Source organism: Arachis ipaensis, chromosome B03 (assembly GCF_000816755.2).
Source record: "Arachis ipaensis cultivar K30076 chromosome B03, Araip1.1, whole genome shotgun sequence".
Taxonomy (NCBI): Eukaryota; Viridiplantae; Streptophyta; class Magnoliopsida; order Fabales; family Fabaceae; genus Arachis; species Arachis ipaensis.
Window position 1 is genome coordinate 130354800 of NC_029787.2, and position 23103 is coordinate 130377902.

General features: G+C 33.3%; 3 protein-coding genes, 2 long non-coding RNA genes and 1 pseudogene across 5 annotated transcripts; 2 read left to right on the forward strand and 4 right to left on the reverse strand.

Moving 5' to 3' along the window:
• LOC110269848 lies at positions 1069 to 1724 on the reverse strand. The gene is made up of 2 exons (XR_002358604.1): positions 1500 to 1724; positions 1069 to 1161 (listed from the first exon to the last, which is right to left on the reverse strand). It is a non-coding gene; the product is annotated as an uncharacterized LOC110269848 (long non-coding RNA).
• Positions 3315 to 5206, forward strand: LOC107631624 (cationic peroxidase 2). Its single transcript, XM_016335117.2, has 3 exons — positions 3315 to 3779; positions 3860 to 4022; positions 4521 to 5206. Exons 1-3 carry the CDS (start codon positions 3384 to 3386, stop codon positions 4922 to 4924), a joined length of 963 nt encoding a protein of 320 aa, XP_016190603.1. The 5' UTR covers positions 3315 to 3383; the 3' UTR covers positions 4925 to 5206.
• On the reverse strand, positions 6319 to 8050 carry LOC107631625. Its single transcript, XM_016335118.2, is given in 2 exon segments — positions 6319 to 7613; positions 7616 to 8050. Coding segments are annotated over 2 exon segments (1113 nt in total). The 5' UTR covers positions 7863 to 8050; the 3' UTR covers positions 6319 to 6747.
• LOC107631623 (3-hydroxyacyl-[acyl-carrier-protein] dehydratase FabZ) lies at positions 8480 to 9739 on the forward strand. Its single transcript, XM_016335116.2, has 4 exons — positions 8480 to 8787; positions 8852 to 8912; positions 8988 to 9132; positions 9276 to 9739. Exons 1-4 carry the CDS (start codon positions 8541 to 8543, stop codon positions 9531 to 9533), a joined length of 711 nt encoding a protein of 236 aa, XP_016190602.1. The 5' UTR covers positions 8480 to 8540; the 3' UTR covers positions 9534 to 9739.
• LOC107633880 lies at positions 9723 to 11317 on the reverse strand (annotated as a pseudogene).
• LOC110269849 lies at positions 12039 to 12861 on the reverse strand. The gene is made up of 2 exons (XR_002358605.1): positions 12613 to 12861; positions 12039 to 12469 (listed from the first exon to the last, which is right to left on the reverse strand). It is a non-coding gene; the product is annotated as an uncharacterized LOC110269849 (long non-coding RNA).

Here is a 23103-nt window from a genome sequence, read left to right on the forward strand (position 1 = left end):
ATAGATAATAATATAAAATTTTTTTATTTTTTAATATTTATAATATCTAAAATTATATATTTATTATATTTAATATTATTCAATTATTTTAACGATAATAAAATAAAAAATATAAAATAAGATAAATAATAATTAAAAAGTATAAAATAAAATAATTTTATACTACTTTAAACTAATTTTCTATGGTGAACCAAACATTTTTGATAATTCATTATTACACTGGCTACTACGACGTACATACATAAAACTATTGTCTTTGGCTAAGCTAGTATACTGATACTGTATAGGGAAGGATATTATTGGTGGCACTATACTATTGCTACCGTTGTCATCCCATGACCCATAATAGCTAAAGGAAAGCGAAGTGTGAGCACGCATGCATAATAGTCGCAATAGCAACTGGCCAAGACAAATATCGCAAGACAAAAACTTAGAACATTTTTATACACAATATATTTTCCTTTGATCTATTTATATATAAAATTAAGTTCATTCTTTCATCGTATATAAAAACAATTTAGTGAAAATGCAATGGCCAGGCCAATAAGACTTTACGACGACTATAGATAATACATTAGATTAAAATAATTATTCATTTTTTAAATTAATTTTTCAAATATTTTTAAATTAAAATGTCTTTCAAAAATATTAAGTTAGTCATTTTATTCTTTTTAACACTTTTGTTACTAATAATATTAAAATTTATTGATGTGACATATTAAATGACACCAAAACACACACATAATAATTTTAATTAATGACTAACATAATAAATTTATGAAATTAAATCAAATCAATTCCAAATTAAAGAATTCTAATGTCTCAAGTTCTCTCCTCAATTAGGTTTTGATTTGATATAATTTCATAAATTTATCTTATTAATAGTAGATTAAGACTCCTATATATATGTTATAGTATCATTTAACGTGCCACATTAATAAATTTTGGTACCATCAACAACAAAAAAATGACAAAAAAAACTAATACGATTAATTTAAAATTTTTAAAAGATGAATTTGATTAAAAAATCTTTTGAGAATTACTACTACTACTACAACAACAACAATAACAACAACAACAATAACAACAAAATCTTGTCTCACTAGATGGGGTCGCCTACATGGATCAAACGACGCCATTTAACTCTATCATATATCATGTCTAGAGAGATCGTTTATATGTGGATCTCGTTTGACCACTTCATGGATAGTCTTCCTAGGTCTTCTTTTGCCTTTCATCCCTTGTCTATCTTCCATCGTCTCATCCAACCTCCTGACTGAGTGTTGTGTCAGTTTTCTTCTTACATGTCCAAATCATCTGAGACGCGATTTTACCATCTTTTCACAATAGGTGCTACTTCAACTCTCTCTCTCTCTCTCTCTCTCTCTCTCTCTCTCTAACTTTACAACAACAACAAAGCTTGTCCCACTAGGTGGGGTCGGCTACATAAATCAAACGACGCCATTGAGCTCTATCATGTATCATGTCTACAGAGAGACCGTTTACATGTAGATCTCGTTTGACCACCTCATGGATGGTCTTTATAGGTCTTCCTCTGCCTTTCACCACTTGTCCATCTTCCATTTCATCCACTCTCCTGATTGAGTGTTCTGTCGGTCTTCTTCTCAAATGTCCAAACCACCTGAGACGCAATTCTACCACCTTTTTCACAATGGGTGCTACTACAACTCTCTCCCTTATTTCTTCGTTCCTTATTTTATCCAATCGCGTATGGCCACTCATTCATTTCAACATCTTCATCTCTGTCACGCTTAACTTATGTTCATACTCTCCTTTGGCCATTCAACACTCTGTACTATAAAGCATAGCCGGTCTGATAGCAGTGCACGATAGAATTTACCTTTAAGTTTAAAGGTACTTTTTTGTCACATATAAAACCAAACGCATTCCGCTATTTTGACCAACATACTTAGATCATATGATTTACATCATATTCAATCTCTCCATTATCCTATATGATGCACCCAAGATACTTAAAACTTTTAACTTTTTGTAAGATATTTTCTCTAATCTTCACCTTTGTATTAGGGGTTCTCTTTCGGCAACCGAACTTACATTCTATACATTCCGTTTAGCTACGGCTTATGCGCAGACTATACACTTCTAGAGCTTCTCTCCATAAATCCAACTTCTTATTTAAGTCTTTTCTTGACTCTCCCATAAGGACGATATCATCAGCAAGAAGCATGCACCATGATACAAGCTCTTGGATATGCTCTGTGAGTACTTCCAAGACTAATGTGAAAATGTATGGACTTAATTAAGGATGATCTCTGGTGTCACACCACCTTCAATTTTCACGCTAGTTGTAACCACATCATAGATATCTTTAATTGCACGAATATATGCGATCCTTAGTTTCTTCCTTTTTAAAACCTTCCATAAGACATCCCTTAACACTCTAACATACGTTTTTTTCAAATCAATAAACACTATATGTAGATCCCTTTTATTGCTACGATACTTCTCTATCATCCTTCTTAATAAGTATATTACTTCAGTAATAAATCTGCCTAGTATAAAACCAAATTAATTCTCTATCCTAAAAAATAATTTAAAAAATAATGAATAATTTTTCAAGAAGGAATTTGATCATTTACCCTATCCTAATACATTATCCTCCCTACCCTAATACATTATCCTCCACAGGTTACTACTTCCATAAAACTTCGTCTTTGACTTGGCTAGTATATGGTGTAGGGGTGGATATTATTGGTGGCACTATCACTATGCAAATGGTTACCATTCTCATCCATAATAGCTAAAAGGAAAGCGAAGTGTGAGTGCGCATAATACTCCCTAGCAACTGGCCAGGACAAATATATCGCAGACACAAAGTTAGAAAATTTTATACACAAAAATACATTTTGCTTTGATCTATTTATATCTTTTATATAGATTACTATCACACTATGGACGTTGGTGATTAAGGAGACAATGATGTTTTGAATAGCGAAAGATCCGTTTATCTTTTAATAAGAAAACGATAAATCTGTGCTAATCCTAAGTAAGAATGGTTTATTATAGATTAGGGAGGAGAAATCTTACCCTACTCTAATTAAGCGCACTGGCATGGTTAGATTCTTTCTCCATTGACCCATACGTTGAAGGCCAAAACCCTGACGCGGAATTGAAGCATTTTGTTCCACTAAGGCAAGGTAGCATAGCCATCAAATGGACAAAACAAAACAGTAGTGTGAGCCCTCCCACTTACATTAGCTTGCTGCTCGTGATGTTTTTCACACGTTATTTGCACCTCTATTGTTGCTTACTAAATTCTCCTAATTTTGACTATAAATACCATGCATTCCTCACAATGCAAGTCACAAATTAAACCGAAACTGTTTGATTTTCATCACTAAATGGACGGTGGTTTCTATCTACTAGTAGTGATTGGTTTGGTTTCATTGGGGGCTGTTAACAGCGTGCATGGGCAAGGGACGCGTGTAGGGTTCTACTCCAGTACGTGCCCTAGAGCGGAGTCCATTGTTAGGTCGACGGTTGAGTCTCATCTTAACTCTGACCTTACTTTGGCTGCGGGGCTGCTGAGGATGCACTTCCATGACTGCTTTGTTCAAGGTTGTGATGGTTCCGTCCTCGTTGATGGCAACAACACCGAGAAGAGTGCGGTACCCAACCTTGCACTCAGAGGCTTTGAGGTCATTGATGATGCAAAGACGCAGCTGGAGGCTGCCTGCCCTAATGTGGTGTCTTGTGCTGATATCCTTGCCCTTGCTGCCCGTGATTCCGTTGTTCTGGTAACTAACTCATCGCTATAACTAACTAACTAGATGCACTCTGATTATATCGTGTGTTAATTGCCATTACGAGAATGCAGAGTGGTGGAGTTAGTTGGCAAGTGCCAACTGGACGCAGAGACGGCGTAGTGTCACGTAACTCGGATGTGAATAAGTTGCCGGGACCGACTGACTCTGTTGACTTGCAGAAACAGAAGTTTGCGGCATTGGGTCTCGACACAAAAGACCTTGTTACCCTTGTTGGTATATGTCTTACTTTTGTACCTTTGAGTGTGACATAGCGATTGCATTTTGAGAATTCAATTAGGCTCCATTTGGTTAATGTCTATGTTCATCATAGACATGGACACGGTGGTAAGTGTATACCGTTTGTTTGTTGAGACATAAAATTTTAAAAGACACACACATATGCACATAAAAGACATGTATTTAGTGTATTTCTTTCAAGCTGTGACACTAAGACACAACTCATGAGACACAAATTTTTTCAATTCTATCCTTAATTATTTTTTAAAATTCCAGCCATTGTCCTTTATCTTTAACACTTGAGTTGTTTTAGTTTGGGGATAAAATGGACTTTGGAATTAAATACATGTGTCTTGTGTATTATCACCAAACATGTTATAAAATTTGTGTATTTTTATGTTCATGTGTATTTGTGTCTTTGTGTCAATGTCTCTATTTTTTTGAGACAACAACCAAACACTGCCTTAACGAATGAGATTTTGTGAAAATGAACAGGTGGACACACCATTGGCACTACAAGTTGTGGGCTTTTGAGCATAAGGCTATACAATTTCACCGAAACAAATGGTCCTGACCCGACCATTGACCCTTCATTTCTTCCTCAGTTACAAGCACTTTGCCCTCAGAATGGTGGAGCTAGTAAGCGAGTGCCTCTAGATAATGGTAGCCAAACCAAATTTGACACATCTTACTTTAATAATGTGAAGAAGGGCAGGGGAATTCTGCAATCTGATCAGGCACTGTGGACTGATCCTTCCACAAAGGCACTTGTGCAGAGGTACTCACTTGGATTAACCTTTAATGTTGACTTTGGAAATTCTATGGTCAAGATGAGCAACATTGGCGTCAAGACAGGTTCTGAAGGTGAAATCCGCAAGAAATGCTCCGCTTTTAATTAATTTTATAATATATATAGAAGGTGTTTTTCTTATTTTCTATAGGCTAGCTTGGCATCAGCCAGTTGTGGTTTATGTATCTTTGGTATGGCTTTCCTTTTTCATCAACTTTTGTGATCACGAGTATCTTCAAGCGTAAACGTAAAGGTTAGCGTATGCAAAATAGAAAATAAGAAACTCTCGAATAATAGAGGGTCATGTCAACTTGCACAAACTCTGTGTATGTGTGTGATGATTGGTTTGATTTGTTAGTAACAGTGATTCATAGACAAAGGTTATAGTCAACGTTTCAATTTGTATTCCCATTCCCCAAGGTCGCTCAAAAGTCAAAACACTCGCACTCATTCGTTATAGTGCGTTCTATTTGGATAGGCAACACGTGTGGAGCGAATTAGAGGACGAGAGAGACCCTGCTTAAACTATTAAGAATCGAAATCTATGGAATCTTAATTTGCGCTGAATCAACCAATTATATAAATAAAATCATCTCATAATCTCGATATCATGAAAATAAAATGTACGTAGAATACAGATGACTTGTTCCAAGAATAAAATACTTGCCTTTTCAACTCCATTTCAAGTAAACCTTAGAGCCAAGTAACCTACAAGTTCTTAAGCTCCTTGAGAGCACAGTTTTTAGATTCCTTCCCACCTTCATGTAAGTATTAACAAAAAGTATGCAGGAGTAACTGAATAACTAACTAACTACATGGTTAAATCGCACATATCAGCAATGCATTCTCAACTCAGGCAACTACAAAAAAAAAAACCTGGATATTTTCATTTCACTAGCATCTTATCCATACGGTCTATCCAAACACCAATAAAACAGACATATAAAGTCAAATACACACAGGGGACACATTCTTGTTCAATTTGATATTCAGCTACTAAAGAAGACCCAAGTATACTCTTTTTTTTTTTGGAATCTAGAAGAACGATTACATGCATGACAATGCACCCAATTCGAGATGCAAAAGTATAACACTTAAAACGATGACAGATTAACAACTACATTGAGCAAATTGAAGCTACTACTTTCAGTATAAACATGTAGTTAAACCATGTGTTCATTTGAACCTGACGCAACTAGGAACGCAATAAATACAAAGTGCGGAGTTCGATTAACGCATTAACCATCATGAGGATCATTTCATCTTACGAATATCACAGTAAACTAGTTCTTTCAAATCATCAAATTCCACAATAATCTTCTCCAGAGCACCTTCAAAATTTGAAGTGAATGATGCTAAAGACATAAAAGAATTTGATATTTAAAGCCAATGCCTGCAGCAGGGTTAATTCATCATTTTAACATCAGAAAAAAAGAGCATTATCATGTACAGAACGTGAGAAACTAAGAGCAGGCTCCAGCAAAACTAACCACAACCAAATCATGAATCATAAAGAATAATTCAATTTCCTCAATCTTAATAGAGTACAACAACAATTGAAAGACAGAACCGCACATCACATAGATATTACCCAAACAAGCGCATTAGAATTACAATCAAACAAACAGCACTGGAGAAGCAAACTATACTTTCAAGAAGAAACAAAGGTTAAAACAGCTAACTAATCACTTGAGAGAAAAAAAATAGTATATATAAGTTACTGAACTTAGAAATAAAAAAAAAAAATAAATGATTATAATGAAAAAAGAAAGCACCACTAACTATGAAGATTCTATTATAGAAACTGAATTCCGCTTACAGTATTAAGGTACACAAAGTCCTCTTGATCTTGATCGGCTAAACCAATACATACTATACAGCAACCGTTATCTTCACACTCAAATTGTCACAGGAAGGCACCAAGTCAATCAATCACTTGGAAACCAGTAGAATTTCAGGTTTCTTGGGTTTAGTGGGAGTGTTAGAATTCGAGGAAGAGTTCGCACTGGCAGTCGTGGCAGCATTTGCTGCAGCGGCAGCTACGGCAGCAGCTGCCTTGGCAGCCTCCCTAGTCCTGTTATCAAGCTGAATGAGACTCCTGGTGGCAAGTATGGCTTGAGGCACTAAATCATGAGAAGCCCTTGCATACAAAGACCTGACAGCAGAAGATGCAGCATCCTTCACTTCTTGAGGGTTCAAAGGACCCAGCAAGCAGTGCCCCAATATCCTCAGAACCGGTTGTAGAATCTCCCACGGCAAAGGGATCCTATCACCTTTATGAGCCCCTTCACCATTACCCCCATTGGAATCCAAATCAAAATCACTTTTTTGAATCTGCAAATTCAAATTCCCCATTTCTTCAGCCACCTCCTCAATTTCAATCTCGGAGCTCCCAATTGCACCATGCCCGTTGGCAATAGCAGTCTCGTCGCGGTGATCGAGTTCACTTCGGCAAGGGCAGTCCTGTCCTGCCCACCCGGCGGCGAAGCGGCAGAATTCGAGCTTCGACCAGCTCGGCATCTGCGAGATCTGTGCGTAGTAGCAGTGTAGCGCGGTGCCGACGATAGTGGCCCTCTTCGTTGACTTCATGGCAACATGCGGCTCCAGCGGGGGCGACAGAACGCCGACAGAGGAGGGCCTGTCGACGGCGGCGGAGGGCTTCCGGAGGGGGGCGTGGTAGATTGAGGGCTGGGAGAGGTCGGGGATCGTGACGAGCAAGGGTTTGCCAGCACGGGATTTGGTCTCAGCGGCGTAGATGGCGAGTAGAACGGCTTCGAAGCCGGCGAGGGAAGGTAGGCGGCGGGCGAGGAGAGGAGGGAGAGAGCAGGGCGGTCGGAATCTGCGAGTGCGGAGAGGGCTTCGGCGGAGGAGGAAGGGAGGATGGCAGCGAGGGCGTGGATGCGAGAGCGTGCCTTGGAGACGGACTCCCACCAGGAGTGCATAGGGTCGTCGGAGGTAGGGTTTTGCGTGGTCGTGACGGTGGCTGTGGATGAGGAGTTGGACGACGACGGTGAGGAGTGGTGGTTGTTGTGATGGTGGAAGTCCATGGTGGAGGGAGGTTAGGGGTTAGGGGAGTGTCCTTGCTCCTCCTCAGTCCTCGCTCCTCTCCGTGAAACTGTGTCGTTTTGGGTCTCTCTTTTGAAAACTGAACTGGAAAGTGGAAACGGGGCAGAGAATTTCAGAGAGAGAGAGAGAGAGAAAGAGAGAGAGAGAAACTGGATTACACTTGACTAAGGTGAAAAGCTCCTTGCTTTATTACCATCATCGTCATTAATTATAGTACTAAACATGAGATCAAATTTTTTTATCATCATTAATTTCTTTCGGAAAATACATATGCCATGCGTGTTATGCCAACATTAATGGCGTTGTACCCTCTTCTGCAACTCAATTCAAATTTGGGCGTTTCAACAAACCAATGAAATTACTCAAATTAGACTCACCAGACTCTCGGAGAGAATCCAGATCCAAAAATCTTTCTCATGTTTTATTTTCTCCTATAACGAGAGATATTGTGAATTGAAAAAAAGAAATCCTATATTTGAAAAAACTAAAAAATGAATTAGGAACAAATTGGGAATGTTATGACTAATAAAAAGAGGTTGAGGATTGAAGTGATTATCCAAAAATAACTGTGACAACATTGGAGAGTCCGTCATGTTAACCAACAGAAACAGTTACAGTTGCAGATGCGTCCTTGTTATTATCGCCTCTGGCGTTACTAAATGCATTTCATTTGCACTCTCTTTCAGTGCCCATCACCACCCCCCTCAATGGCAATGGCCTCTTCTTTCTCCCTCACCAACACCACCATCATACCTTTCCTCTCTCCCACTTCTCCGCCTAAGATCTCTTCCTTCCGCTTTTCCCATTCCAGATCACTCCCCCTCCCTACTCTCTCCGCCGCCACTTCTTCTTCCACTACTATTTCACACGCTCCAAATGACTACAAAGACGCCCCTATTGAATTAAGTATGTCTCCATTTCTACCTTCTCTCATTTTCCCATTTTCTAATCATGGATTTGTTTGTTGCAGGGTACCCTGCATTTCCATCCGTCTTGGACATCAATCAGATTCGTAACATTCTCCCACACAGGTACTTGCCTTTTCTGTTTCATTATATCGTCCTGTTAATTACCATTGGATTCAACACTTGTACGTTTGTATTCAGGTTTCCATTCCTACTAGTGGACAGAGTTATTGAGTACAACCCTGGAGTTTCAGCCGTCGCCATCAAGAATGTAACCATCAACGATAACTTCTTCCCTGGACATTTTCCTGATAGGCCTATCATGCCTGGTGTCCTCATGGTTGAGGTAACTAACTCACATTTTCTTGCTTAATCAATATGATGTAAGTATGATTAGTTGATTACAAACACTATCACCTTAATATCTCTTATGATTTTTGTTGTTGTAGTCAATCATGCTTTAAGTTGCATTGGACTATTGTGATGCAGGCAATGGCACAAGTTGGCGGATTGGTTATGCTGCAACCCGAGGTGGGAGGTTCTCGCGAGAATTTCTTCTTTGCCGGAATAGATAAGGTGCGATTTAGGAAGCCGGTGATTGCAGGAGACACCTTGGTTATGAGAATGACACTCATCAAACTGCAAAAGCGATTTGGAATAGCAAAGATGGAAGGGAAGGCCTATGTTGGAGGCGAAGTTGTCTGCGAGGGTGAGTTCTTGATGGCTACTGGCTCTGGTGGCGAATAATCCTAGAAACCTCCATCAAAATGGTGTTGACTTTGTTGCATTTCTCTCAGGCTTCTCAGCACTTTTTTTACTTTTGTTTTGCTACCATATATTCTTTTATATGGAAGAACATAGTCGGCTTATTTTTGTATGCATTTCAAAGTATGAATTTTGCTACATACAAACATGGCCCAACATGCACCTTTCAAGTATCCTTATTGCAAGTATATTTATGAGATAATGTCTCTGTTATAACTTAAAAGATGAATGCATCCAAGAGTAGAACATAGAATTTGAAGACTTTCATATTTGTTTACAAGCCTAGGGCACCAAGGGGTGTTTTCGCTTGTGCAGCATAGCCAACATAGCTATCTTAGCATGCTTAATCTCAGCCAATTTCAGCCTCTCTAGCTTCTCTCTGTGTGCAATGTAATCTCCATCCTTGATTTTCCACCCATCTCTTGCTCTCAACCCAACCCATGAGAAGCAATTGTGTCCCCAAAAGAGAACCAAAACCAGCCACAAACCATGGAACTGCAGCCATTGCCCACCTCCCATGAATGAGCTCAGCCTCTCTGTCTGTACCATCTGAGGAAATGCTGGATCTTTGCCTAGGCCTAGTGGATCAAAACCGTAGTCACCCGCAAGCCTGCAATTGCAACCACAGTTACTAAAAAGCCAAGATCGAGTATGAGGTTCAATTTCGGAATGCAATTTGCTAACTATTTGTGATTAAATGATTAGTATTGTTTTAGAGAGAATTCTGGTACGCGGTATGCATATAAAAGAAAGAACCAATGTAATTGCAACATTGTTGATATAGGTGGACTTACGAGACATCAAGCCATTCAGGGTCAATGAAATTACCACCAGCTTTGACAGCAGGGATCCATGACTTCTTTGGTGCAGTATAGCAGCTGCTGCCACAACAAGTCTTGTGAGACTAACGGCGAAAACATCACCAACTTTGCCTCCAATGGGAGCAGCCTGAAGGGTATAGCTCCTCTTTCCTCCACATAAGAAGGAAGATCCCAACCCGTTTAACACAGCACAGCATGTTGTAGCTGCCATCTCTCTTTTTCTGGAGGAAACAGTTAGAAAAAGAAAAAATAAAAAACTAAGGCTTGTGTCAAGTTTTTCTCTGCAAATGCACACTAGAAAGTGAAGTGGCAAAAAATTAAAGTTGTCGCATAAAATACAGTGCCAAGTAGGATTATGAAATCTTAAGAATTAAAGGAAAAGTTTAGGAACCAACAACTTTTTCAAATTCTAACCAGTATGTAACCAACAAGAAAAAGTGAGCTATTGGATGAAATCTCACACAAATCTCATACTATTAAAATCATTATTGATGACTATTTGATGGCTACAAATTAAGCCCTAATACTCCTCATAAAGAAGCTGTAGTGAATAGATTTTGGACCAATTGGAACAAATATCCAACACCATTGTATTATTTGGTCTTTGTTGCTGATCCTCGTTCACCTTTCCAAAATATTTACTATAGTACTTCCAACAACCAGTTTAGTGAACTAGGGTGCAAGCGGTACAAGTAGCCCGATCACTCCATTTAATTCGATCTGAACCCAATTATTATAGGTACTATAGCCGATAGATAATCAGGTCTAATCGAGTATGATACGATCATAACCGACCATAATCAGTTCCAATATCGGAATTGAGGATGTGGAACCTGACCTGACTCGATTATTCAAAATGTTATATTCAAAAAAGGTTATACTAGGTATCTACTAATTTTTTTTGAATAATATGAATAACTACCAATTAAATCAAAACACACTATACCTCTAAATTATCCACCTAAATCTTAATATTAGAATAACCATTCGTATATCTAGTGAAATGAACATCCGATATATTAATTATTCACATTGTTTAGTATTTTCATTGTCTACCTATACTTTTCCATTCAAAAAATAAAATACATACATACATATAACTTTTACCAACCTAATCCTAATTTTAATCTTTCTAAGCCACCAAAAGAAATAATTGTAACCGGTAATTCATCTAATTTTTTCTATATTCATTTCTTAGTGTTATAGAAATTTTTTTCATTTTTTTCACAAAGTTAATTTTGATTGAGTATCCGATTATTTGAATCGATCTAACTCGAATGCAAATGGTTCGATTCAGATCCATTCGGATACAATCGCAAAAAATATGACAATTGATTCAACCAAAAATAAGCAATTTTGATCAGTTTAGTTCTAATTTTTATTCAAATCTAACTTAATCCGATCCAATTACACCGACATGTCTAAATAGGAGTTTGGATTTTTTTTTTAATCATGAGAATATTTATGGAATTAATCATTCAATACTTATAAGCTTCAGGTAATTAAGCATATAAATATGGTAGGACAGAAATTTAAAATTTCTTTATAATTAAGATAAGAATTGAACTCTCGATACTTAGTTAAAGAGAACTGAGTATTTTCTATTTTTTTTTTAGGATAAAATAACTAAAAAAGTCTTAAAATCTTTTCATAACTAAGGCAAAACTTAAAATTTGAAAACTTAACTAAGAAAATGTGTTACTACATGTACACGATGATAAAATTCAAATCTTGGACACTTACTTGGACAAAATACAAGACACAGAACCACCCAAGTAACCTTTTATGGCGGGGTCTCTGAGGTAGTTGAAATATTTTTTTTCATTTTATCTTTCTATGGGCTGGGTATTGATTCAGGGTGTCTGGATTGTTATTGGTAAGACTTGTGTTTAGGTGTATGGGCTTACAACAAAAAAGAGTTGTAGTCCATGAGCCCAAGATTTCGTTAACCAAGATGTCCATATAATCATATATACTATGATGCAATCCAAATAGATGCTGTAGTTATTTATGTAGGGTTGTTAGTTAATGTATCAACATGTTAGTTGATTTGCATCTGGAGGTAGCTGTTCTTTCTGGCAGCAGCCAGCAGGTTCTCTATTAAAAAAATAAAATAAAACAAGTAAATAAATAATAAATAATAAATAATAAAATTGAGTAAATTTTTTACGATCCCTCTCTAGTCTCTTTCCTTTAGACAGGACTCAGAAGGAAGGACAGTAGAGATGTATTTATTTTACCTTCGAAGAACCAACCATTTAAGTTCTTTCGTGTTATTAATCGAGCCAAAGCCATTAAAGGACATCAGTTCCAATTGTGTAGAATACGTACAAACGTTACTACTGTCAGTAAGTATTGTCATATAGGGTAACTAACAGTTTAATGATATATTTTGACTATTCTTTTTCTCGAATAATCTTGGACTTTGCTCAAACAGTAATAATGTATTGGTCTCCAAGACCAATAATAGTGGTATGAAACTTCAGAAAATCACCAACCAAATTTGATTATTGCAGAATAGAAATGCAATTGCCAAAGGTCACAACATCGCTTTTTGACAATGACACGGATAACATCTCATTTCCCATTAGAAGCAAATGACCCTTTCAGGCACCATTCGGTTAACGTTAATTAATTAAATTAATTACAATAATCAAATCAGATCACATCTTTTGCTTTCTTAGTACAACTCAAAATAGCTAAGAAAAGTTGAGCTTATCGCCTAACTTGTTCTCACTAACACTTCGCATTATCATCATTCATTTTAAGAAATAATATTAATATGTGATGTTTTTTAATACTATTTTTCTATAATTAGGACCCAAATAATAAAGTATCTAGCGGTCTAAATAACTATAAGTTGATTGATTTGGTTAGCAGTTTCATTTATTATTGTGGGACATTGTTGTTTTGGACAATGCAATATAGATTTATTAAAATAAAGAAGCAAAATCCCCAAAAACATAAAATAAATGCAAAAGAACAGGTCATCCAAGAATCCAAGAAGGCGAGTTTCATAATCAAAATTGGAGAGTTAGCATGCTAGTTGATGCAGCAGCATGAGAATCCCCATCATTGTCTACCCCATGTTATCTTTTTTTCCTTCGCTTTCGGAGGCACAGCACAATAATAATAGTGACGTTTATTCCCTTTTGGCGAGGATTATGGAATTTTTGTATTTTAAAACATAATTGTCACTAATTGTGCCTATGGTTGCGATCTCCCAACCCCATATGGATATAATCAGTTTGCACTCACCTCACCCTCCAATCTCATAATTATCATGTGCATATCCCTGACATATTCAAACATTTAATAGTCACAAGTTTTCAAACAAAATTGCCAAGTAAAACTATTTACCTTTCTTATTTTTATAATTCTCCCCTTTAATTTATCATCAAGCAAATAAAATTGAAATGGGATTAAGATGTAGCAGCTCCATTCCATAGACCATATATAGAAGACATGAACGGGGTTTATTTTTAATAGGGGACCAGCAAATTCATTATCATTGAGGATCATCATGGGAACAACTCATGTCCAACATACATTCATCTGCATGACAAATGCTGTTTTCATATTCATAAAATTAATTATTGCGTTGTGGACATATAAAAGAGAGTGGAAAAAAAAGGATCATGATATAATGAGTGTTTAGGGGAAAAAAGCAGACCTACTTTGACCGTGCTATTTGTTTCTTATTTCACGGTTTTCTGTTTAATTGCGATAAACAAATGATTTTTTTTTTTCTTGTATAAAAGTATTTTATGACTAATGAGAATACACTCTTAAATAAAATAGCCAATAGGTCAAAGAGTAGGCGCCTTTTTCGTGTACTAATAATTTGTGTTCATCAAAGCTACAGAGAAGAGCTTTCATCCAAAATGATTTCATCGGTTCTCTATTGCCTATTGGCCATTTTAAAATTCAGTTAGCTCCTTAAAGATACCCCACAAAAATTGAAAAAACTAAACATAAAATTACTTTTATTTTTTCATAAGATCTTTAAAAAAAATAACTCAAAAAAATATCTTTTCTTAAAAACTCACCTAAACAAGTCCTATATGCAATGCAACACTTGGCTTTTTATTTTTTGTATTGTAGTACAAGTAGTATTTTTCAATAATGTGAAAACTTAGTATATTTTTATTTTGTATGGATATTAAAAATTTGAGGGTCAGATTTATAGTTTTTATTTTTTTTTAATTTACAAATTTGAGGGTCAGATTTGTATTTTAACACTAAAAAATTTTTTAAACATGCAAACAAATCTAATTTGAGTTTTCTGAATTTTTTATTTTTTTACCCAAAACTGACCCTCACTATTCTGCTCCCACCCAAAACCAACCCTCAGTTCTCTACTCTATTCAAATTTGAGCTTTCCATTTGTAGTTTCTAATTTAAAAAAAAAAAAATTGTCTCTATACCTACAAAAAATACATCAATTCTCCATAATTATGCATAACACACTCTTCTAATTTGTTACCAAAAAAAATAGCCGCAACAGATAAGTGTTTCTCAGATTTTGATATTTTTTTAAAAGGTTTGTTTAGAAAAATATTATTTATTCTCTAAATTCTCTAATTTTATATTAAGTATATTTTTTGGCAATTTGATTCAAAAATAAATGCATAAAAATTCAAAATAATTTTGTAAATAATAGTCTACAAATTCTTTTTTGAATTTTGTATTTATATTTTAAATAATTTTCCAACTGATTTAATAAAAATTAGATTAAATGTGAGAATTGTTTGATACTTACAAAAAATGTTATATTTTGTCAAATTGAAATTATTTTTAAATGATTAAAATGCTATTTCATTATTTCAAAGGTCATTTTATCAAAAAATAATTTTTTAGGAGGTCAAATTTGTAATTTATTCTTACTATAGAATATCATGCTTTTTTAATCAAAAAATAAAAGACACGTAGAGAATCTTTAATACTTAATTTTAGCTTAATTTTATTTTGAGTTTCACACAATATTACATAAGTATTTATGAGATTATATATTATAAAAATTGATTTGACATTCAGTGAAATTTATCATTTTAATGTTTGGTCTTATTTCAATTTAACAACATTATAATATTTATATAATAAGTTTAATGGATATACAAATAAAAAATAACAGCATTTTATTGGTCTTTTTTTAAAATGATACGATCTTTTTTCAGTGATATTAGTATGATTTTAAATATTGTATCTAATGTAAGAGCATTTTCAATGTTAGTTTTAGTTTTAATTTTATTTTGGATCTTATAAGATTACATAGAAATATTTGTGAGATCATATGCTATAAATAATTATTTAAAATTAAAAATAAAATTTGTCCTCCAATGCTTTGTCTTAAGTTAGATAAAATTTTTATATTANAATATTTTTTATTTTCTAGTATTTTTACTTTTATTACTAAAAATTTATTAAACACACTAAAAAATAAAAAAAATATTTTTTATTAAAAAAATTTTATCAATATAATAACACCCAAACAAACACCTTAAATACAAACAATATCTATATTAGTAGTGACATATAGATTAAATATTACAAAATTATTAAACATATTTTTTAGACTATTTTGTTAGTATTTTATTTTGGCATTTTAAAAATTAAATTGGTAATTCACGCCAAAAGTAGTGAACCTTTTAGAATAAACTAAAGTCGTATTTGATGAATTCTATTATGAGCTACTGATTTTTTAGTGAAAAATAAAGGTTTTGTTATGCATGCTAAGAAAGATAGAAATGTGTCTATTGCATTAGTGAAAAAATCACACTTTCACAAAAGTTAAAGGTGCAACTATATATATAACTAAAAAGAAAGAAAAAAGCATAATACTAGTTACTTTCTCATATTTTTTATACAATTGTCATCTATTAGTGTCTCATAATACCCACTATCATTAGCCACCTTTATATATCATGTATTAGTAGTACTCATACATTAATAAACTCTCTTTAAATTGAGAGTGTATAAATTATACATTCTTAATTTACTACATATCTCTCCAAAATGATTTGGTGAAAGTGTCTTTGTAAGGATATTATCAAGTTATTTTTTTGATGAAATTGGCATGAATTTTAGGGAACCGTCTTGATTTTTTTTTCTAACTTTATGGCAATCAATTTCAATGTGTTTCGTCCTTTCATGAAATACTGGATTAGCCGTAATATATCTAGCAGATTGGTTGTCACAAAATAGTGTCATAGGACCTGGTAGCTTGATTTTGAAGTCATTCAATATGTACATAAGCCAAATTCCTTCACAAATTGCAAGAGCCATTGTTCGATACTCTGTCTCCGAAGATGATCGAGCAATTATTTGCTGTTTTGTACTTTTCATGACACCAAAAATCTTTCAAAAAAGAAGCAATACCCGGACACTAATATTTGGGTATCCAGGCATTACCCCAATCGAAATCTAAGAAACCACGAAGCGATAAGTCACAAACAGATTCAAACAGTAATTCTTTTTTCGGAGCTCCTTTCAAGCACTTCAACATATATAAGGCTACTTTGAAGTCCTCATCTGTGGAACAATCTAGAATTTGACTTAACTTGCTAACAGCAAAGCTTATGTCAGGCCTGGTATTAGTGAGGTATATCAACCTTTCAACGAGTCTTCTATATGACTTAGCATCATTCAATAATGTTCCTGATGACTTTAAGAAATGAATTGAATAATTCATAGATGTGCTAGATGATTTTGAATCTAATAAATCATACTCTTTTAGAAGATCAAGAGTATACTTCCTTTGATATAAAGCTATTTTCTTTTTGCTTCTTGCAATTTTCATGACCAAGAAGAAGTTTAGTTTGTCTAAATCCTTGATTTTGAACAAAATGTTGAATTTTATCTTCACACATTTGATCTCTTCTATGTCATTCCCCGGCAGAACCAAATCATCGAAATAAACAAGAATAGAAGTGAAATTTGTTGGAGAAGATTTGGTAAAAAGAGAATGATATGTCTTTGGTCGTAAGTAATCAGAAACAATCAAGATAGAGCATAACTTAGAATTTTACTAACAATTTGCTTGCTTAAGGCCATATAAGGATCGTTCTAGCTTGCAAACCATTCCTGGCGATGCATTTAAATCAGAGGACAACTTAATATAGACTTCTTCAAGTAGATCACCATAAAAAAGGCAGTGGTCACATCTAACTGATGAATAAACTAGTTCTTACTAGCTACAATTGCTAAGAGGACACGAAGGATAATCATTTTAATTATAGGATTAAATGTATCAAAATAGTCAGACCTTTGTGTTTGAGTAAAATCTTAGGCCACAAGTCTTGCTTTGTGTCTCTCTATAGTCCCGTTATAATTATACTTGATTTTAAATATTCATTTACATCCGATTGCATGCTTCCCTTTTGGTAGAGTAATAAGTTTTCAGGTCTTGCTTTCTGCCAACAATCACTTAGAATAGCCTGCTCATAGCTCTTTGATTCTGGATTCGTAAAAATTATAATAGAAAGGTCTTTGTGTAATTATGACAGAGAATTGTAACTCAAGTAATTGAAAATAGGATATCATTTTGTGATTAATGATTGAATTATGCTATCAGAAATAGTGATTTGCATACATTCATAATCATTAAGGTATTTTGGCTTGTGTCTTTTTTTAAGAAATCTTCTTAGTGAAGGAGGCGAATTAATATCAGTGGACTGAGGATTAGATTGGTTTTCATCATATGATGAATTAGTATGTGATGCTGGTACTGCTAGTAAACTCAAAGAGATATGTAAGGTTGGTTGTGGTTGAACATCAATTATGTTTGAAGGAGTGTTTTCGCAATGTATGTTGAATGAGAAGTAAATCTAAAGTATGAGAAGATAATGTGTTGCTATCAAAAATATTTATAGGATCATGATTATGTAATTTAGTCTTAGTGTCTTGATTAGAATTGAAAATATGTTCAAATTGATGAGAAACTTGATTATTCTATAGAAAGAAATTTTCATAAAAAAATATATTTTTAAATATAAAAAATTATTTGTTATTAATGTCTATCAAAAAAATCCTTTTATTTCTGCTTTAAATCCAAGAAAATTATATTTTAATCTTTTATCCAATTTTTTTCTATTTGCAACTAAAGTTAAAATAAATACAAGACATCCAAAAATTTTGAAGTGTTAAATGTTTGACATTTTACTAAAAAAAATCTGATAAGGACTTTTATTATGAATAGATGAACTAGGTACTCTATTGAGAATATGTACAACATGTGTTGCAACATATCTCTAAAAAATTATAAATATGGACCTTAAAAATAAGTGCTCTAATAATATTCAAAATATCTTAATGTTTTTATTCTACAACTTCATTTTGTTGAGGTATCTCAAAACATGAAGTCTGATGAATTATTTTCCATTTTTTATAAAATAAATTCATGATAAATTTAGTTCCATTACCAGTCCTGATGTTTTTTATTTTTGTTTAAAATTGAGTTTCAATTAGTTGCACAAATTATTGGATAAAAGATGGAGTTTCACTTTTATTTTTCATAAAAAATTGCTAAGTGAATCTGCTTTTATCTTTTATTATTGTTAAAAGTATTTATGGCCAGAAAAAAATGGAAAAAATAGGTCCTCAAATATTCATCTGCACTAGATCAAATAAATTGATAGATTTTATTTGATTCAAATGAAAAATAATCTTTTTGTTTTGCATAATGGTATGATTCACAAGGCTCATTTTTAAATGGATATACAATAAAAGATAACTCTTTTTTATTTTCTGTAACCTATCAATTGAGATATGTCCTCACCTACAATACCAAGTTTCATAATTTATAGTGTCTGTGACAGTAGTAACACTAACTGAATTGCTGGTATTGACTAGTTCTCTATTCTTTGCTTCTAAGTTGACATAAGTTATATCTGTATTGAAGATATACAAGCCATCTCTTTATCTAGCACGACCAATCATACTCAAGAAAAGATTGTACTATATCTCACAGTGTGTATTCTTAAATAAGAATTGGTAAGATAAAAAATTAGTTGCTTCAGACATAGATATGAGATTAAAATTAAAAGAAGGCACATATAATACATTTGTAAGATAAAAATTACGGGTTAAAATTATAGTTCCACTAATTGTTACTGTGGTCTCAGTTTTATTTGGATATTTAATTAATATAGGATCTATTATGTGATGAGAGTGAAAAGTATGAAGAGAAAAAATAACATATGCAGTAACACCAATATTAATTATCTAATCATTTGTGTAAAGAGATGTGAAAAATTGATAAAATATAATGTATACCTGCTTGAAAAAGCTATCACTGTGTTTATGGCTTGTGCTTAAAGAGAACTATAAACAGGATCACCTTTATGTTGCTAGAATAGAGAAATCAAGGCTTGTTTTTTATCTTCAAAAAATAAATTGTCTAAACTCTTACTATTCTTCTCTTGAGTTGAATGCACATCAGATGTGTTGCCATCTCCACATGTTTTCTCAGTAACAATCATATTGTTCATATTTGTTACTTCAAATTTTTTTTTTTTTGCAAATGAGGAGGAGATCATACTTATAGTAACAGGTCTCTATGGTGTGTCCAACATTTTCGCAATGAGAACAACTTCTCATCATTCCTCTCCCACCACTGATTCTGTCTCGGCTTCGGTCACGTCCGCCTCTGCCACATTGATTTGTAATACTAGAATTTTGCATTACCAAATCTTCTATCAACAATGCTAGGGAACCAAGAGGGTATCAGCAAAAAATCAGCCAAATGTCTCTGGGTGAATCTAAAATCTCTACGTGGATGGTGCTTACGCTAGGCATTAGGATGTTTCTTCTACTAAGTATCAGAATGTTTCTTTTTCATACTAAATGGATGTTCTTTTATATATTTTATAAATTTTTTTATATACTAAAAATCGGGATTGTTGGAAGTTCCGTGATCCCCACCCCTATTTCTCCAACGTATCATTCAGAATTTAATTTTGGGGTGAGAAGCAATTAATATCAAATATTATAAATTAAAAACAAATAAAATTAATTAAATATAATTATAAATTAGTTAAGTTGTTTACTTTTTGACTGATCACCTCTTGATTCTATATACTTTTCCATTTTCTATTGTTTTCATTACTAGTTCCTCCAACATTTACAGCATTAACCAGCACCCCTTTTTTTTTACTTTGATTTGAGTTGGTTGATTATCTTTCTTGTTACAAAAACGAAGGGTAGATGGCATTCACACTGAGCAGTGGCATCATAATCTATGATGTTTCTATTATACATTGCTTATTTAACTCTTTTAAAATTCTAATAGCATGGTCTTGGTCTCTATATTCTCTTATGATGTTCAGTCCACATGAAAATGATGTTCTAGAGGCATAGACTGGGATTGGTTTGAACTCATCAAGTTCTCAAATTTCCTTAAGTTTAGTAAAATATGCGGTGATGGATAGATCTCCATACTTCATCGCAAACATCTCCTATTGAAGATCAGTTATCCAAAACAAATCACCTTCATAGAATCTGTGCTTGAGATCGTTCTAAAACTCCGAGGTCACATTACACTAAAGAACACTCTAAAGAATCTCTGTACTTAGAGAAGAATGCAATCACGGTACAAAGGTGTTGCATCTGTCCCGAGCTTCATAGGTTGAGCAGTTTTTTTAGGTTTTGGAATGGTTCCATCAATGAATCTCAACTTGTTCTTCGATTTGATGGATAGCCAAACCGATCTCACCCATGAGTGATAATTTTGAGTTGTAAGAAGAGTTTAAGTTAGTGATAAACCTGGGCTTTTATTTTGGATAAAGGTAGAAATGACTTGTCTGGTCTTAAATCGGGTTCAATGTTGATCTCCCTACTTGCGTTTGAAGGATGACAAGTTGATTCATCAATCTCGTGAGATTTTGTAAATCACTCACAAAAAATGTTTGTAGTTGCAAATTTTTTGGATTATCCACTCTCGCTTCTCGATCTGCTATGGATATCACAGAAGAAAGGGGCAAAGTTCACAATTCTCGCTTAGCAATATTTACCGCTTCTTCACGCTCACCGCATTGTGATGAAATATGGTCTGAGCTTCAGATTTCTTAATGAAAAATGATGGTTCAGGTATACAAACTAAAAAAAGAGAGAAATGTATCTATTGTATTAATAGAAAAATCACACTTTATAAAGGCTGAAGGTGCAACTATATATAGACAATAAAAAGAAAAAAACATGATACTAACTATTTTTTTATATTCTTTATATAACCGACACTTATTAATCTATTATATATTCTATTATATATTTTTAATTTTACAATCAAAATGTGTCACATGTCACTCCCTCATTGTAATTGGAATTAAATCTTTCCCTGCAAAATTAAAGAATTCTTCCCTCTTCCATACTAATTTTACAATCAAAATGTGCTAGATGTCACTCTCTCATTGCAATTGAAATTAATTAAATCTTTCCCTCTAAAATTAAAGAGTTTTTTCCTCCTCCATATTAATTTTACAACAAAAATATGCTATATGTCACTCCCTCATTGCAATTAAAATTAAATATTTCTCTCCAAAATTAAAGAGTTCTCCCCTCCTCCATACTAATTTTACAACCAAAATATGACACATGTCACTCCCTCATTGCAATTGAAATCAAAGCTTTCCCTCCAAAATTAAAGAGTTTTCCCCTCCTCCCTCTTCCTTTCTCTTTCTCTATCTCTCTTATTTCTTCAACCACTCTATCTATTTTATATATCATTATTAATATCAATGACTAATTACTAATTTGACAATCAAAATGTACAACATGACATTCTTTAAGTATTAAAATTAAAATATTAAAATTAAAAATGAAATATACCTATATTATGTATCATATATTACTATCTAATTCAATAATCAAATATGTCACATGACACTCTCTTATTAAAATTGAGCGAAAATATTTTTTTCTAAAATCAATAAACTCCCTTCCTAAATTCTCTCATCTACCTCTCTCTATTTTTCTATTTCTTTCTACCATTTTTACTCTATATATAATTTATATTTTATATTAGTAATTTTGACAAATCAAAATATGTAATCCGATATTTTTTTATTACAATTAAAATAAAATATTTTCTTCCAAAATTAACAAACTCTCACTCGCTCTCACTCTCATTCTTCATCTTTATTTTTTTCTCTCTTTTCTTTCATTCTCTATTTTTTCTACGTTTCTGTTCTACAGAAAACAGAATTAACAAAATAATATAATTCAAATAAAAATTATTATTATTATTATATACATATTTTTTTAGTTTTAAATATTCACCACTTATCTTTCTAATCTATATTTTCATTTCTCTTCTTTCAAATATTTATTACATGTAATTTGAAGAGAATACTAAATCACCAATCACCTTCATATATCATGTATTAGTAATATATTCATACATTGATAGTGTTAGTCAAGCCACAAAATAGTACTAGTAGATTTTAATAATCATATCTTTTTGTGTCTTCAATTTACTTTTTTTTTTACATATAAGTTCATTTATGTTTGGAAATTTTGATTTTCTTTTATGGTGAAAAATGGAAATAACAGGGAAGAAGGAAGAGTGAGTCATCACTATTGTCACTAGGGTTTACTAGTGAATCACCCACGCCCACTATATAAAAAAAAAAAGATAGATATTTAAAGCGATTAATTTTTTTTGGATGCGAGATGAATGATATATTTTTTTTTATTTTTTATGATATTTTTTAGATCGATAGATTAAAGATTAATTT